We start from the raw sequence: 17,038 nt of genomic DNA on the forward strand, positions 1-17,038 counted from the left end.
TTGTTGGGTGGCCTCAAGCTGATTCCGACTCATAGTGACCCCACGTGACAGAGCAGAACTGTCCCATAGGGTATTCTCAGCTGTAATCTTATGAAAGCAGATTTCCAGGTCTTTCTCCTATAGAGCTGCTGGGTGGGTCCCAGCAACCTTTCAGTTAGCAGCCAAGTGGTTAACTACTGTACCACCAGAGCTTTTTGTTATTAGCCACAGACCTCCATTAAGTAAGAATTATTATGCTTAATGTCACAAATAAGGAGCCTTGGTGGCAAAGCATTAGAAGTGCTTGGCTACTAACTGAAATGTCAGTGGTTGAACCCACCAGCTGCTCCATGGGAGAAAAATGTGGCAGTCTATTTCATAAAGAAACCAGCCTTGGAAACCCTATGAGGCAATTCTACTCTGTCCTATAGGGTTGCTATGACTCAACAGCAGTAGGTTTAATTTTTTTTGTTTATTTGTTTAATGCCATGAAGTCATAGGGTGAAACACAGCTAAGACAGAAAGTAACAATGAACAGCTCCTAAATAGCCTATTGCCTGCTTGATAAATTCTCCTGTCCCTATTTTTTGTCTAATACACAGAATCTTCCAATTTATTCTGTTCCAGCAGTTTTGCTCTCTCCTTTTTCCAAAGCGCCAAAGCACAATCACTCTCAACACTGCAGTATCTAGAGGGGAGAAAAGATGGACACTCCAATCCCCCTTCCTTAAAATTGACTGTCATCGCTAAACAAAAGAAACATAGTTTGGAAATTCTGAACTATTTGCTACCACAAAATCCAATATAATTTATAAATGTCTCAAATAATCCAAACTTACCAACAAGCATTATGATGAGATACAGCATCTCTTCTATTAGAGTATTGTTTTGCTGTACGACATCCTATAACAAGTGAGGGGAGATAAAGTTCAGAATAAGAATATGCATACTGTATTTCAGATAATTAACATAAAAAAATGAAAGGTGCTTCTTTAGTGAAGTGTTGGTCTTGCAAGACATGTTCTCACCTTATGGGTAATCTCAGAACTGAATCTTTTTCCATAGTCTGGGGTACTGAAAATCTGATAAAGTTCAAAGCGGCTGAGCATGATCATCAGGAAATGATTTGGATCCATCATGGAGACACCTGTCTTTTTTTTTCCCCCCAATGTTTGAGATAAAGGAAAAGAGGAAAATCAAAAGGGTTATTAGACGATTAATAGTATTTTGCTTTGCACAACAGAAAGCAGCTTATTTATTCATCAATCCCAGTAAAAGATGGAAATCCATTTACTCTTAATCTCTACTGTGTTAGCTGGCAAGTATGAGCAGGAACCTAAACAAGTAAAACAAAACAAAACCTAAATCCACACATCAAGTTAACATGGACTATGAAATATCTTTTCCTTTAATGCTTTAAAATAATTGTACACTTATGAATTCAGTTTCTAAGTTTTATTTCAGGGATGCTGAGAGAAACGTAGTATGCCCATTAACCTTCTAGCATTCTCTTATATGGCATATAACTTTTAGCATGAATACGTTCTAAAAAATATTTTATTGGGTTTTTGGTGAAAATTTATACAGCAAATTATGTTCCCATCAGACAAATTCTACATAAATTGTTCAATGACATTAGTTACACTTTTCACAAAGTGAACATTCTCTTTACCTGCATCCTGGTTGTTCTGTTTCCAGTACTCTAGTTTTCCAGCCCCCTGATTGCCTCATCTTTGCTTTAGGGTAACTGTTGACTCTTTGGACTTATATAGATGGTATTTTAATGGAGTATCTTACTCACAGATAATATCCTTTATTTTGTGTGCCAATCTGTTACTTCACTAAAAGGTGACCTCAGGGGATAGTTTTGGTTCAAGCTTTAATGAGTATCTCAGGAGTCCTCTAGTCTCAACTGGACTTTCTAAGAATTTTAGTTCTGTTCCATATTTTCCTCCCATTCTAGCAAGGTCCATCTATTGTGATGTGATCAGGTCAGTAGTGGTAGCCAGGTCTCTTCTAGAATCAGAGCAGATGAAGCTGTGGCTTGTGTCAATCTTTTTTTTTTTTTAATAGTAAATGCTATATCAACAGAAGTGACAGTGTTCAAAATTAGTTTCAAGTGTCCCTTTATTTTCCTTTAATCCCTTTGTATAAATTCTAAATTAACTTAGATTTTAATTTATTTTTAACCTTTAATTTTCTTTGAAATTTGTATTTCTTGACTAGGAGCTCTGGTGGTGTAGTGCCTAAGGTATGTGACTGCTAACCAGAAGGCTGGCAGTTCAAATCCACCAGCCACTCCTTAGAAGGAAGGTTGGGCAATTTACTTCCGTAGTGACACTGCCTCGGAAACCCAAGGAGGGGTTGCTATGAGTTGGTTCTGACTAGATGGCAGTGCTTTTGATTTTGGTTTTTGGTTTCTGTAATTATGAAATCCATTCAGCAGTAATATACATCAACTACTATATGGCAAGTATTGTGCTAGGCACAAAGGACAAAAAAAATTAACAAGATACAGTTGCCAAGGTTTAGTAGGGGAGAAAAAAAGTAAATAGGCTATCATAATGCAGAGTTATAAATGCTATGGCAAGGGTAAACACTAAAAGTCTGCATGAAGAATACTTAATCAAGCTCTAATGAGCCAGGAAAAGACTTGGAGAAAGTACACTAAAATAAGGCTTGCAGGAAAAGACATTAGCTAGGTGAGCTAAATGAAGTGGTAGGCAATCTAGGGAGCAACAGGAATAAATGTGCAGAGTTTAAAACTTAAGAAAAAGCATGGCAAATTCAGGGAATTTTAATGTAGTTAAGTATTACTGGCACAGGATTAGGGAATGGAGTAGCATAGGACTTGAAGATCAGTTTAAGGAGTTTGAAGTCTTTAGCTGGAAGACAATGAGGAAAAAATGGCTTTCAAGGTTTCTAATTTTAGCAACTGTAGACACTGTGGAAGAATTCACCAAGGCAGGTGTGGTGCAGTGAATTATTTAATATGTGCTTTCTAGCCATCCACTGGGAGCTCTGTTAGCATAGTGCCTAAGGCATTTGACTGCTAACCAGAAGGCTGGCAGTTCAAACCTACCAGCCACTCCTCGGAAGGAAGGTTGGGCAATCTACTTCCATAGAGATACCGCCTCGGAAACCCAAGGAGGGGTCGCTATGAGTCGGTTCCGACTTGATGGCACATAACAACAACAACAACAACAGCCCTCCATGGTCTTGTGACTCCTACATTATTACTGGGTAGGGCATGCAAATAAGGTGATGGAACTCTAATGACAGGATTGGTTAGTTTTGTCCATCCACTAGGCTTAAAAGAGAGACAATCCAAGAATAGAGGGGAACCTCAACCTCCAACACCCAGGAGACAAGAGAGCTGTAACAGGAGACAGCGCAGCAGCAGAACCAGGAAGACCAGCAGGATATAGAGCAGTAGGCTTCCTGGGGCAAGAAAACTGAGGATCTTCAGGCAGGAGTTCTGCCGGCAGAGCAGGATGCCTCCAGGCACTTGGTGGTGCTAGGCTCGTCAACCCACCAAGAGAGCTTAGTGCCTTTGGACAGGAGGATTCCTGGCAGAATATGGTGCCTCCAGGTACTTGTTGGTAGGAGCTAGAGAGCTTAGCTCCTATGGGCTAACGTTTATTGGTGGAGTAGGGTACCTCCAGTTATTGGTGGCGCTAACTAGCTCTGTAACACTTGCCTTAGCAAGGCAGAGGCTAAGCCGGCCTGAAAGGCCGAGGGCCAACAAGAGGCCTATCTCTGGGCATGGCCAAGAAGCTGTCCTGATGGAAGAAATGTATACTAAGTCACTCCTGATCCTGAATTATAACCTGTACTTCCCTAATAAACTGAATAACTATGAATACTGTATGTGAATTGCGTGTGACCACTGCAATGACTGAACCCAGCAGAGAAGTAGAGAGTACCGTGGGAAGGGCAGCTGGTGTTAGAATTGCAAAAGAGTCAGAAGGAGGAGGGATGGCTGACCTCCACTTCATAGGAATCTGCTGTGGACTGATGCTGATGGTGAGTCTCTTCCATTCCTGAAGTGAGAGGTCAAATGCCCCCATCACATCATTTTTACAGTAAGGAACATAAGACAGGGAGAAGGTGTGGGAAAAATAGAGTTGTTCTGAACTTGTTAAATCTGAGATGTGCCTATAAAATCTAGGTGGAAATGTTCTATAGGTTGTTAACTACATGAGTTTAAAGCTTAATAGGGTTATTACCCAGGATGGAGTTACAGATTTCAGAACTATCATAAGTGACTGGGTTCCATGGAAATAACAAGAAGTAAAAGATCCCCTCCACACACACACACAACAACCTATAAGCATAAGGCTTTTAATTTATTACCTGAAGCATTACTATATCCTTGTCAAACATCTCTCGTCTGCATTTCACATTATGATAATAATAAATCTAAAAAAAAAAAGATGTAAATATATATAAATATTAAAAAATCAACCAATCCACTCCTCTCCCCATTCTGCCCAAAAGCACATGGATGTATGCATTTGTGAGTGTGCACATATGCACTCTCACACATGCACACACACTCATAATGTGGTTTCCCTAACAATTAATACTATCTTAGTAGAGATTAATTAATTGGAAACTTTCAGATTACAAGAGTGACTCTATCGTTCACACATTTTGCAGCTAACTTTCTGGGTCTCCCAACAAAGTAAAAGGTAGTTTCAGTAAGGTTTATAAGTAACAAAAAAAAGAAAAAAAAAATCTGTACCAAGCCTTGCTGAGGTTTAAAAATTAAAACCTTAATTTCACAGATACAAACTACAAATAAAAGGTTTAAGAAACTTTTTGGTTTATCACTAGATTTACATGCTTATCATTAGATTTATAGTTACATAGCTGTTTTTGCTATATTTGTACATTTAACATTTACTTCCATAAAATGTTTCACTGTACGTCAGTACATGTGATTAATTATTTAAATAATCTGAATAGAGACATTCAATGTTCAATGACTAAATACACTGAAAATTACAGCCTTCAGAGAGGTTAAAAAACGGAATGAAAAATCTCCACAGTGTTAAAAAACGCTTACCTGGTTTACTAGAGAGAATCCATTTCTTTTCCACATTCCAGCATGCACTTGAGCACATAAAACAAGACATCTAAGAGGGTGTTCTATCAACATGGGTGGGCTAAGTTCACTCTGTATATATATTAAAACAAACAAAAAACCCATAAACATCTCAACTGTTATGAAAAAGACTGGTTGATAGGGAGTGAAACTTTATATAAAACAAGTTACAATTATTTTATTTTTTGTTTTAAAATGATTTCAAATATATAAAAGACAGTAAGTAGGTATTTTCTTTTAAATATCAGTACCACTTACTAGAGGCAGGCGCTCTGGAAATTTATATGCCACTTCACTTTTGCTTAATAATACATGCAAACCTGCATGGAAGAACAAACATAAAAGGATTTCTATAGGTCAAAATCATTTAGAAAGGAAAACCAAAAATTCTTTCAACTTTATTCTAATTTCGTTTCTATCTCTTTGGGAACCTGTCAGATTATAAATTAATGTAAATGAATTACATCTGTAAATGAAGCTTTTGAATGTTATTCTTATCAACCTCTGTATCAAAATCATACTTAGAATTACAGCCTTAAACACATGTACTAACATACAATGAGGACAGTTTACAGAACATGAAATGTACAGATATAGCAAAAGCAACTATATAACTATCAAAGCAATTTATGTATGTTATGCCAACTCTGTCATGTGTTACAGGGCTAAGGAAATGTGTTACCACTTGAGAGATCTTTCCGGCAACTGAACAGAGAAACTGGTCCTAACATTCATGGTCTACAATGATTCTGCCTCAGAATCAAGTCTCTTAGAACTTCCAATTCAGGATCAAAGCCCCTTCAGCTCTCAAGGGCAAGGAGTTCTTTTATGGCACAACCTCAATTCACTCTAACTATATTCTACTTAATGTTGCTGCCTAGACAAAAAGTACTCTTTATAATCTTATCAATCTATGTTGCTACTTCCTCGAGCCTGGTTTGAAACTTTCTTCCTCCAAGAACACTTGCATTACTCGTCCCATCTTGGTCTCTATGTTTACTAATTGTGGTAGTTATGTTTGTGTGTCAACTTGGCTGGGCCTGGTTGAGTGGCTGGGCAGTTGGTGGTAATTATTCCCCATGATGACACTGGCAATCATCTCCATGGTGGGATCTAGCACAAGCAGCTGAGTAGCTGCCTTTGGGATGTGGTCTGCTTCCTGTATATAAGGAGAAGCCTTGGGAATGGTCTCTAGTTTATGGCACACTTGGACCCTGCATGTAGCTGTGTCGTTGTTCAACAGCGTGCTATGCTCTGCCGACCTTGGGACTTACAATGAACTTAAGTTAATGGCCTGCCTTGTGGTTTGGTAACATCGGAACTGTGCCTTTTTACTTATCAACCTTGGACTTCTCAGTCTCAGAAGCCAGCAGCTGTCTGAATGAAGAAATGCCGCTAGCCCCAGTGGGCCAGGAGCAGGAGGCAGAGCTGGACCCCAAGGTTGAGGGGCTTTCACCCAGCTCCCAGAACCTGGCACTTTAAACTTGGACTTAAAGCCTCCAAACTGTAAGAGAATAAACTCCTGTTTGCTAAGGCCATCCCATTTGTGGCATATTCTTGTCACAGTGGCACAATGTAACCAGAACACTCCTCAAACTCTACTATCAAACATTCCAAGCTGTTCTTGAACTGTTTTGTGTATATTTACTGAGCTTTCCAATTAGATTACAAGCATTCAGGACAAGGTTTATCAAATACAGTTAGACAGAATGCTCAAAAATGTTCAGTGAACAGATCTGTGAGAAGGAACTAGGCAGAAGTGAGTAAATTTTCAGAGAACAGACAATTTTCTTGGTGAATACCTATCAGCATTGGATTCTGCCCATACAACCTGAGTTTTAAAAGCAGAAGAGATCAGCACTAGGTTGGAAATGAGTCCCTTTTTCCTGCCTTCTAGTCTAGTATCCCTACAACACCATGCTAACACTTGCTTAGGGTGAGGATCAACAGTTCAGTATGCTCAAAGCACTTAAATAAACATAAAACTAGGCCAAAACAAGTTACAGAAGTAAGAGATACTTCTTACCATCATAATTTAATTCTAAGCAATTATCTGTTGTTCTATTTTGATATTCCTACATCGAAGAAGAAAAGCTTTTTAAGTCCCAAAATAAGTATCATAAATCACCAGGACTTCCATAACATCCCCAAGGATGGATGGAATGCTAGGGTCTATGAGCAGGATAATGTGTCAATGCTCAAGAATAATTTTTGAAAGTTTTAAGAAAATGACAGTGAGATCATCATTTCTGGTCCTGTGTATATTAAAAGGGTAAGAAATGAATACTATGAACAATTCTATGTCCACAAATTTGGTAACTTAGATGAAATGGACCAACTTCTTGGAAGACATAAACTACCAAAACTCATACAAAGAGCAACAGATAATCTGAATAGGCCTGTATCTATAAAAGAAATTGAAGTAATCATTAATAAGCTTTTAAAAATTCTGAAAGCATCAGACCCAGATGGCTTCACTGGTGAATTCTACCAAACACTTAAGGAAGAAATGATACCCACTGCCTCCCAAAATGCCTTCACAACATATTAAGTTAATGAGCGACATATTTCAGATACATTACAAATACTAAAGTCAGTAAAACATCTATCTTTACTAAAGTAAGTAAAACATCTATCTTTACAAGTTCTCTTCTTTCCACTCTCAGAATTAAAGCTGGAACAACTAAAAGGAAGAGTGTGTGAGTAGGATAAGAATATCTAGCATCAAGAAGTAGGAATCTGCCACTGAAATGAATCTGTAGTGGCGGACAAGTCCGTATTCAAAATCCTGGGCCACCATAAGCTAGTAGCTTCAAATATTCTGCCAATTATAAATGGCATGTAAATCAACTACTTGATTAAAAAATCATTACCCCAATATGGGACTTGCTCTTGATATGCTGCTTAAAAGGTTACCTTTAAAGAAAAACAGGGAGAGAAAAGTCAGGGTGGTTTCAATTCATTAGCAATCACTTCAGTGATAGACTGGGCTGAACTATAACAACATAAGACTTTGAAGCTGGGTGGACTTAACAATACAGCACATGCTATCTGTAGTTAAGAAGTACAAAGAAGCACTTACTCTCTAATGGTTTAATTATGTCTTTACTTGCTAAACTGATTCAAATCCTAATTGTGTCTTCCTTGTTGTGTGACCCTATGGAAGTTACTATCTAAGCCGCAGACTTCCTACCTGTAACATAAGCTTAGTAATAGTATCTACCTCATAGGCCAATGTGGTGATTAAATGTTATACATGTAAAACTCTCAGAAAAATGCCTGGCACATAGTAGGTATTCAATATAGAGCAATGACAAATAATGTAAAAGCTAATTTCAGAGTTCTTCTTCATTTTGGGTAATGCTTTACCTGCAAGTAAGCGAGAAACTGGGAGATGAATGCTAACTTTTTCTTGGGAAACACAGTATCTAATAGTTTCCACTGAATGTCCACAAATGCTTAGTGTGATTGGCTGTTCACCATCAGTAAATCCACTGTGACACTGCATCAATACAGCGAGGCATTTCTTGTAAGCTTCAATTAGTACTTTTTCCTAAAAAAGAGGGTTTCCATGAAGTTACTCACAAGGTTAGGTTTCTGTTTCTGTAACACAGAATAAGCATCTCAAATCTAATGATAATTAAACAAAAGCTTACTTGGGATCGAAAATAAGGCTCTAAACTCTTCTAAACTTGAAGGCTTGTAAAACACTATATCACTCAAAATGAAATCTGCCCTAGATACCTAGATGTCAGTATCAATATGGGCAAAACCAAACTCAATCTTCCCCTCCCTACTTGGTCCTTCTTCCAGCGGCCCCTATCTCAGTGAATGACATCTCCATCCGTACAGCTGTGGATATCTAGAAGTTACTCCAATACCCTCTCCTTTCCCTCATTCCCCATTACCCCATCTATCAGTAAGCCAGCAATTTTGTTTTCCCAATTGCTCTCAAATCAGCCCATTTTTTTCCATCTCCACTACTTCTACTACAAAGTTAATTTTTAAAAAACATGTGAATTGGCTCAGGTTGCCTCCTTGCTTGGTAGCCTTTAATGTTTTCTCATTTCAATTAGCATGAGATCCAAATTCCATTCCATGGCCTCCAAGTCCCTGCCAAGAAATGTCCTTGTCAACTTCTCCACTCTCAACTGCTCTCCGTCCAGAGCCTTCTCACACTCCGAGAAAACACACCCTTCCTTTCACACAGAGCATGATGCATCTGCACCATCAGGGAGGCATACTCTTCTTTCAGATTGTTGTACTCTTTTTACACATTCTTCAGATTTCATGGCCCCACAACTAACAAAGGCTCTCATTTAGTCATTTTAGCCAAAGGACGGCCAAAATAATATGAAGACATAGGTAAATATATAGATAGTAAAACTATTTTTGGATATATTTATAAACTACTGTTTTTATATATACAAAGTCTAAAAGAGATTATGAAAAAATGAAGGTAGTTACATTGGAGAAGAGAAATAATTCTTGCATCTTCACTAAATTTATAGGTAGAAAGTAAAATACGTTGTTTTATGAGCTAAGTGATCACTACCATTTTCTTCAAATCTCAAAATGTACCTAGGAAATCTCCCATTCCACCCTACCGTAAGAAAGCAAAAACAGTTTTGCACCACTCAGAGACTTCCCCCCACCATTCTGACTACAAGAAACTCACGTCTAAAGCACACCAGTCCTGTATCATTGAAATGACATGTGTTAATTTCATTTGTAGCGTAAAGGCTGCTTCCCATTCAGGTTCCATTTCAATATGCTGTCCTACTTGACGTGTAACTGGATCCATTCCCTTAAAGGAAATAAAAGATTTTATATGAAATAAAACTGTATTTGTTCTCTTACACTGAAACTTAAATAATGTAGAAGAAATGTACACTGATTATAAAAACAAAGTGAGAGTATGAACAGGAAGTTTCAAGCAGCAGAAGAGGTCATAGCTTCCTACATTATATGTTTATATAATGTTTTCTAAAATATAAATCAAAAACCCCAGTACAGAATAAATTATTTTATAATCTTCTGTATCTTAGACAATAAAATACATACTTCTCTATAACAATCCTTCAAATTTCTTTTTAGCTCTGCATATATAAAACACTATTAGAAGAAATCTGATAGGCTTTTCAAACTTTATACATTTCATATTTTATAGTACCTTATTTTCATATTTTCCCTAACTTAGAACTAAAATTTTTCACAGATTCTGAAAGAAAGTAAAACAAGAAAAAGATAAAGAGGTTTTAATACAATAAATATATAAATAAATATCACTTTTTGGGCATAAGTTTGACTTGTCAGTCTTGGTTAAATAACAGAGAATACAAGATACTTCAAACATTCAAAAAGACCTAAGCATCTACTGTTTTAACTGATAAAAGAAAAAATATAAGTAATATTATAATAAATTAAATGTCCATGAACTGTGTGGTGATTATGTTTATGTGTTAACTTGGCTGGCCCTGGCTGAGTGGCTGGGCAACTGGTGGTAGTTATTCCCCATGATGAGACTGGCAATCAACTCCATGGTGGGATCTACCACAAGCAGCTGAATAGCTGCTTTGGTTATGTGGTCTGCTTCCCATTTATAAAAAGCAGTTTTGGGAATGATCTCTAGCTTTTGGCATGCCTGGACCCTGCATGTAGCTGTGTCGTTGCTCATCAGCCGGCCATGCTCTGCCGACCTGGGGACTTATAATGGACTTGAATTAATGGCCTGCGTATGCTTTGGTAACATCAGGACTAATGCCTTTTTACTTGTCAACCTTGGGCTTGGCAGCTTCAGCAGCCAGCAGCTGTCTGAGTGAAAAAGCCTTGAGCTTCAGTGGGCCGGGAGCTGGAGGCAGAGCTGAAGCCCAAGGCTGAGGAGCTTTCCCTAGCCCCTAGAGCCTGGCACTTTGAACTTGGACTTAAAGCCTCTAAACTGTAAGAGAATAAAGTCCTGTTTGTTAAGGCCATCCTATTTGTGGTATATATTCTTATCAGAGTGGCACTAGGAAACCAGAACAAACTGCCAGTTAAGCAAGGAACTAGAATATTCTAAAAAACGATAGATCATTTTTTTTTTTCTTAAGAAATTCAGAAGATGGCTAAAGAAATCATAGTAGTACTTCAGATTTTGAGAGATGTCACCTATTTTCTTACAGTTAAATCTGGTTCAATATTTCAGTTCATCTTGCTTCTAGATTGTGTTTCCTATATGGGGATGCTTCCAAAAGAGAATTAAACAGAAGGGGAAAAGAGTTCTACACTATATTATATAAAATCATACAAGGAAAAGAAAAAGAAACAAACAAACAAAAATTAACACGATGGTTTCTCAAATAACTAATGTGACTATACTTCTGTGTGTGTGTTTATACACATTATATATATATATAATACACCTGCAATTGCCAAAGAAAGCATGTTAATAGTAACCAAAAGAATTCCTAAATATAACAGAGCAGTAAATGCCAGAACTTTTGCTGGGATCTCATTCCCTCTAGAACTTTCTAAGAGTCTCCAATCAACAAGGAGCTTCTTGGTCCAGACTGTAGTCATCCAAATTGTTCTTATGAAAATGTGCCCAAAATGAAGAAAATGCATAGACAGAAAGGTATTCAGTTCAATGAATTAAAGAAGAGGAGGGGGAAGGAGGAGGAAGAGAAGGAGGAAGATGAGAAAGAAGAAAAAGAGGAGGAGGGGGAAGAAGAGGAGAAAGAAGAAGAGATGACTTTCACTTTTAAAAAATGCCAATTGATACATACCTGCATACATTTCAGTAATTCCAAAAAGGCATCAAAGCCTTCTAGGAACTTCTGCCTCAGCTCATCTGACCATTCAGTTGGCTTGCTAATTAACACATATCTGAACAAGATAAAAGTAACAGTTAGTAAATCAACACTGACATTTTATAAGGTGCAACTGTTTTGATAATTAAGTGATAGCTTACTTGAGATCTAAGATAAGGCTCTGAACTCTCCTAAACTTGAAGGCTTGCAAAGCAGTGTATCGTTCAAACTGAAACCTGCCTTGGGCATCTCGATGTCTCAAATGATCCATAAAAGTCTTAATGATAATGGTCATCAGGTTTTCTTCTGTGATGAGCATTCGCGCCTAAAACAAACAATATGAAAGTCCATGGTAATCGAAAATGACTTATTAGAGAGAGAAAAAAATTTCAGCAACACTATTTAGTTCTTTCAGTTTTTCAACACAACTATATAATATCATAAATGTGTTACTGCATATTTCTAAATTACAATTACTTACTCCAATTGCCATGGGTATGAAGCAACAATTAAATCATGGAGAAAGATGCCAGAATGTTAGAAGAGAGATCCAAGGCTCATTATTCAAAGACAATTCAGGGTGGGGGTCTGAACCAGGCTGCAAATTTTCCTTAACTGAGACATTTAGACACCTATAATGGTATGGTATAATTATTCTATGATCCAGAGGTTTATTTCACAGATTCTCTAGAACTCAGTATGAAACCATATTTCCTCTTAATTTCCATAGCTGAGGTTTATATTTTTGTTTTCATTTCTATGTACAGATCACACATTTATATATTCTCCAATAAACAAATATATTTAAATGATATCAAAAACAACAGGTAAAAAGTAAGTCTCCCAGCTCCTGAAACCCTTTTCCAAAGGCAGTCCCGGTAACAGCTTCTTCTACCTTCTTCCAGAGAGAGTATGTATGTGTATACATACATAAATACCTACACCTCAGTTATCGATTATCTCATTAACTGACATTTCGCATTTATGACAACGGTAAAAAAACATACTATTTTGCGCATTAACAATGTCCGTCAGGCAATAAGTAACACCAAGGTGGGAGTCACACTGGATGTGATGGTTAAGGTTATGTGAAAACTTTGGCTGAACCACGATTCTCATGTTTGGCAGTTATTTAATAATGTAATGTGGAAGTTATACAGTGATGCAGTCATCTTCTATTTTGCATAATGCTAATTTTCACATAATGACCTGGCCTTTGGAACCTAATCGTGCTGATAAGTAAGAAGTGGGTGTATATATGTTACACAAACACACACAGAAGTATATAAATATATACATGTTGTTGTTGTTGTTATGTGCCGTCGAGTCGGCCCCGACTCATAGCGACCCCTCCTTGGGTTTCCGAGGCAGTATCACTACGGAAGTAGGATTGCCCAACCTTCCTACCGAGGAGTGGCTGGTGGGTTTGAACCACCAACCTTCTGGTTAGCAGTCAAGTGCTTTAGCCACTATGCTACCAGAGCTCCTATATAATACATAAATTAAATGTATATATACCAAAACCAAACTCACTGCTAATGAGTCAATAGACACCCCCCACTGGATTTCGAAGGCTATAAATCTTTATGGAAGCAGATTACATCATCTTTCTTCCAGAACAGCTGGTGGATTCAAACCACTGACCTACTGGTCAGTAGCCAAATGCCTTAACCACTATACCACCAGAATGCCATAAGGGTATATATGAGTTTATTAAAAAAAAAATAAAATAAATATATATATATATGCAATTACATATTAAAATGTTATTAAGTATATATATATATCCTCTTATTTATATATATTTTCCCCTCAAAAGAACAGCATGTTATAAATACTGTTCTTCACTTTGTTTTCTGACTTGATTGATTTTAGAGATTGTTCCAAAATAGTTCATATAAAATCTCTCTTAATCTTTTAATTATTACTAGGTATTTTTTGACTCATAATTTATTTAGTCAGGCCCCAACTAGTAAGACATTTGGTTTGTTTTCAATATTATGCTATTAAAGATGCTGCAAGAAATATTCATTGGGTACCGTTGTAATATATTTATAGAATAATTTCCTAGAAGTAGAATTACTGGATTAAAAAGTACATACATTGCTACCACTAAATTATCTCTGCAAAGAGACCAACCAATTTACATGACCATTGACAATGTGCCTTTTCCCTCATGTCTTCAGTAACACTCAAACAAAAACAAAAAAAAACCAAACTCACTACACAGTTCCAAACATTTTGATCTTTACAATCCTGATGGTTTTAATTTGTATGTCTTACTCTGAAGTTAAACATCATTTCATACCAATTTACATTTCCTTTTCTGCTCCACAGTAAAGTCAGAAGGTCTAATATTCCTTTGAAAACCACTTTTTACTATGACACAAAAGATAGTGAATCTCCCCCCATCTTTCCAGTCTTAATACTCTTATTGTGTAGCTAACCTCTACTAGGTTCCAGAGTATTACTGATATGAGGTGACCACCTAACCAGGTTTAACAATAGTCACTATCAGGTAATTAGCAATATAGAAAGGTGCATAAAAAAGTAGGACAAAAATGCAGAAGACAGAATTCTAAGAATACAGTAAAGTTGTATTCTAATAGGTTAAGTTCTAAAACTAGCAGATAAGGAACAAGTCTACATAGTCAAATACATCTTTGAATATCTCTTCAATCATCATCACAATTTCAGGACTTGAAGTTCAGAAGCCAAGCTTAGAGGTCAAATTAACTTACGATAGTTTTCTTAGTTAAGCTTGAAGGGGGAGTGTGTTGACAGGTAAAGTAAAAGAATCTTCCTGTTTCAATTAGTTGATTTTGAGGACGTTAAACATGAGTATGATACAATTCTACTGACCCAAGAAAAAACTCTGTCTTACTGTTTACAAGACTTAGAGCAGGTGGCAAAAGCAAGTTCAGCAGAGGGAAAAGTCAGTATTATTAAAAGCATAAATCTCACCAACCAACATTGATTAGTACTTTCAGGTGAATGTAAAAGTTCATTCACTGCATAATTTTGGACAGGATTCTAATTCTCTTTGGTGGGAGCCAAATTAAAACAAAACAAAACAAAACAATACGGTTGCTCATTAGTTGTCTCCAGGTGTTACCCAACACGTGTCAGAGAAGAATTGTGCTCCATGAGTGACTTTTTGGAAGAAGATTGCCAGGCCTTTTTTTCTGAGGCATCTGTGTGGTAGAACTGTAAACCTTTAGTTTAGCAAACCTTTAGTTTAGCAACTAAGCATGTAACTGTTTGCACTTCTCAGGGATTTCGGCCCATTAGTACGGTCCTATTAAAAGACAATGAATAAGGAAGACAGAAGAAGAGTTGATGCTTTTGAGTTGTGGTGCTGGCGAAGAATGCTGAAAGTACCATGGACTGCTAAAAGAACTAACAGATCTGTCCTGGAGGAAGTGCAGCCAGAATACTCCTTGGAAGCAAGAATGGCCAGACTTTGTCTCACCTATTTTGGTCATGTTGTAAGAAGGGACCATTCCCTGGAGAAGGATGTCATGCTTGGTAGGGTGGAGGGTCGACGAAAGAGGGGGAGGCCTTCAACGAGATGGATTAATACGGTGGCTGCAATGATGAGCTCAAGTATAGCAGGGATTGTGGGGCTGGCGCAGGATCGGGCAGTGTTTCGTTCTGCTGTGCATGGGGTCGCTATGAGTCGGAAACGACTCGACGGCACTTAACAACAACAACAACAACAAATTAAAAGACTTATCGAGACATTTCTACTTTTAGTCAGTATTTACAATTCAAGTGATTAGAGTATCTTGGTTCCAATTTACTTTTTTAAATGTATCTCAGCCATCTTGGCTTTATCACCTTCTTATATCTAGACTGTTACTAACTTTTCAGTATAACTTTCACCATTAAATATTTAATAATATTGTATTAGTTCCAGTACTACTTACCACTTACCCTAAAATACTACTTTTTTTGGGAGGCTACAATTCACTTTGTTTTAAAAACATTATTGCTGGTGGAGTTAGTTGCCACCAATTCGGACTCATGATTACCCCATGTGTGCAGAGCAGAACTGCTCTGTGGGGTTTTTGGGGTTTTTAAGACATTGACCTTTAGGAAGCAGCTCATCAGGCCTAGCTCCTGATGTACTGCTGGGTGGGCTCAAATTGCCAACCTTTTGGCCTAGTAGTCAAGCACATAACTGTACCACCTAGGAACTCCTAACTTTAATTACAGTTTTTATTCATTTTATGCAATTCATATTTGATTTTGTGTTGCAAATTCCATCACACATCTATCAGCATATTAAAAATGGGCCAACTTCTTTCCTAAGACTCTCAAAAACCTCAGTGAATAATAATACTGGCTATTCACACTTTCTAATTAAACTAAACATGATACACACACATATAATGATGACTATGAATACATTTAATAAAATAAATTGATCATGTGAATTATAAATACTGACTCTAGGCCAAACTAGAAATGAAGACTGAATTAATGGTAAGGTAATTCTGAGTCAAAGGACACAAATAAATTGATTTCTATCACTATTATAAAACACTTTCACTAATATATAGGGATAATGGCAACTAGTATTTTAGGGACATAAGAATTACTAATGGACTTTACAAAAAAACTACACATGCCCAGCCCTATCTCTAGAGGCTATGTGTCTGGGAAGAAGGAGAAGAGGGAAGAAGCCAGCAGCAAGTAAGGGCAGTAGCAAACTACTTTTAAAAGGTCCACAGGTGATTTGCAAGCATGTCTGCTGTCCTACAGAAAGGGAGAGAGTATACTCATTAAGTTTGTAGGTGGAATTAAGTTAGGGTGAAGGGAAAGATCTCTTACTAAGGAAAATGTAAATTATGAAAATTGGCTCAAGAATAAAAACTGAATGGGTGAGATGAAAAAAATGTTTTCCAAAAGATTTAACTTTTAAAATACTTAATTAATCCAAGTTCAGAGTAATTAAATCTTCAAAGAACAGGTAATTCCCATGTTATTTAATCCATTCCTGGACATAAAGACAGAAATATGCCCAATTCACTTTACGAAGCCAAAATCTGATTAAGCACACAATATACATGAAGTAAAACACTGTCCAATTTTACTTATGCTTCTACATACAAAAAAAATTAGCAAACTGAGCTCAGCTATGTATTAAAAGAATGTA

General features: G+C 37.1%; 1 protein-coding gene across 1 annotated transcript in view; it reads right to left on the reverse strand.

Annotated features, from left to right (window-relative positions):
* UBR2 (ubiquitin protein ligase E3 component n-recognin 2) overlaps positions 1–17,038 on the reverse strand; it is a 140,774-nt gene that overhangs the window by 49,987 nt on the left and 73,749 nt on the right. Inside the window, exons 12-20 of the mRNA XM_007936245.2 lie at positions 12,039–12,202; positions 11,854–11,953; positions 9,768–9,896; positions 8,459–8,642; positions 5,348–5,409; positions 5,051–5,161; positions 4,336–4,401; positions 1,008–1,130; positions 819–882 (exon numbers count right to left, since the gene is read on the reverse strand). Of these exons, the coding sequence (XP_007934436.1) occupies positions 819–882; positions 1,008–1,130; positions 4,336–4,401; positions 5,051–5,161; positions 5,348–5,409; positions 8,459–8,642; positions 9,768–9,896; positions 11,854–11,953; positions 12,039–12,202 (1,003 nt within the window). The remainder of the gene's footprint in view (positions 1–818; positions 883–1,007; positions 1,131–4,335; positions 4,402–5,050; positions 5,162–5,347; positions 5,410–8,458; positions 8,643–9,767; positions 9,897–11,853; positions 11,954–12,038; positions 12,203–17,038) is intronic.

The sequence above is a fragment of the Orycteropus afer genome, unplaced genomic scaffold, assembly GCF_000298275.1.
Source record: "Orycteropus afer afer isolate SDZICR_OR568_19922 unplaced genomic scaffold, OryAfe1.0 scaffold00034, whole genome shotgun sequence".
Lineage (NCBI taxonomy): Eukaryota > Metazoa > Chordata > Mammalia > Tubulidentata > Orycteropodidae > Orycteropus > Orycteropus afer.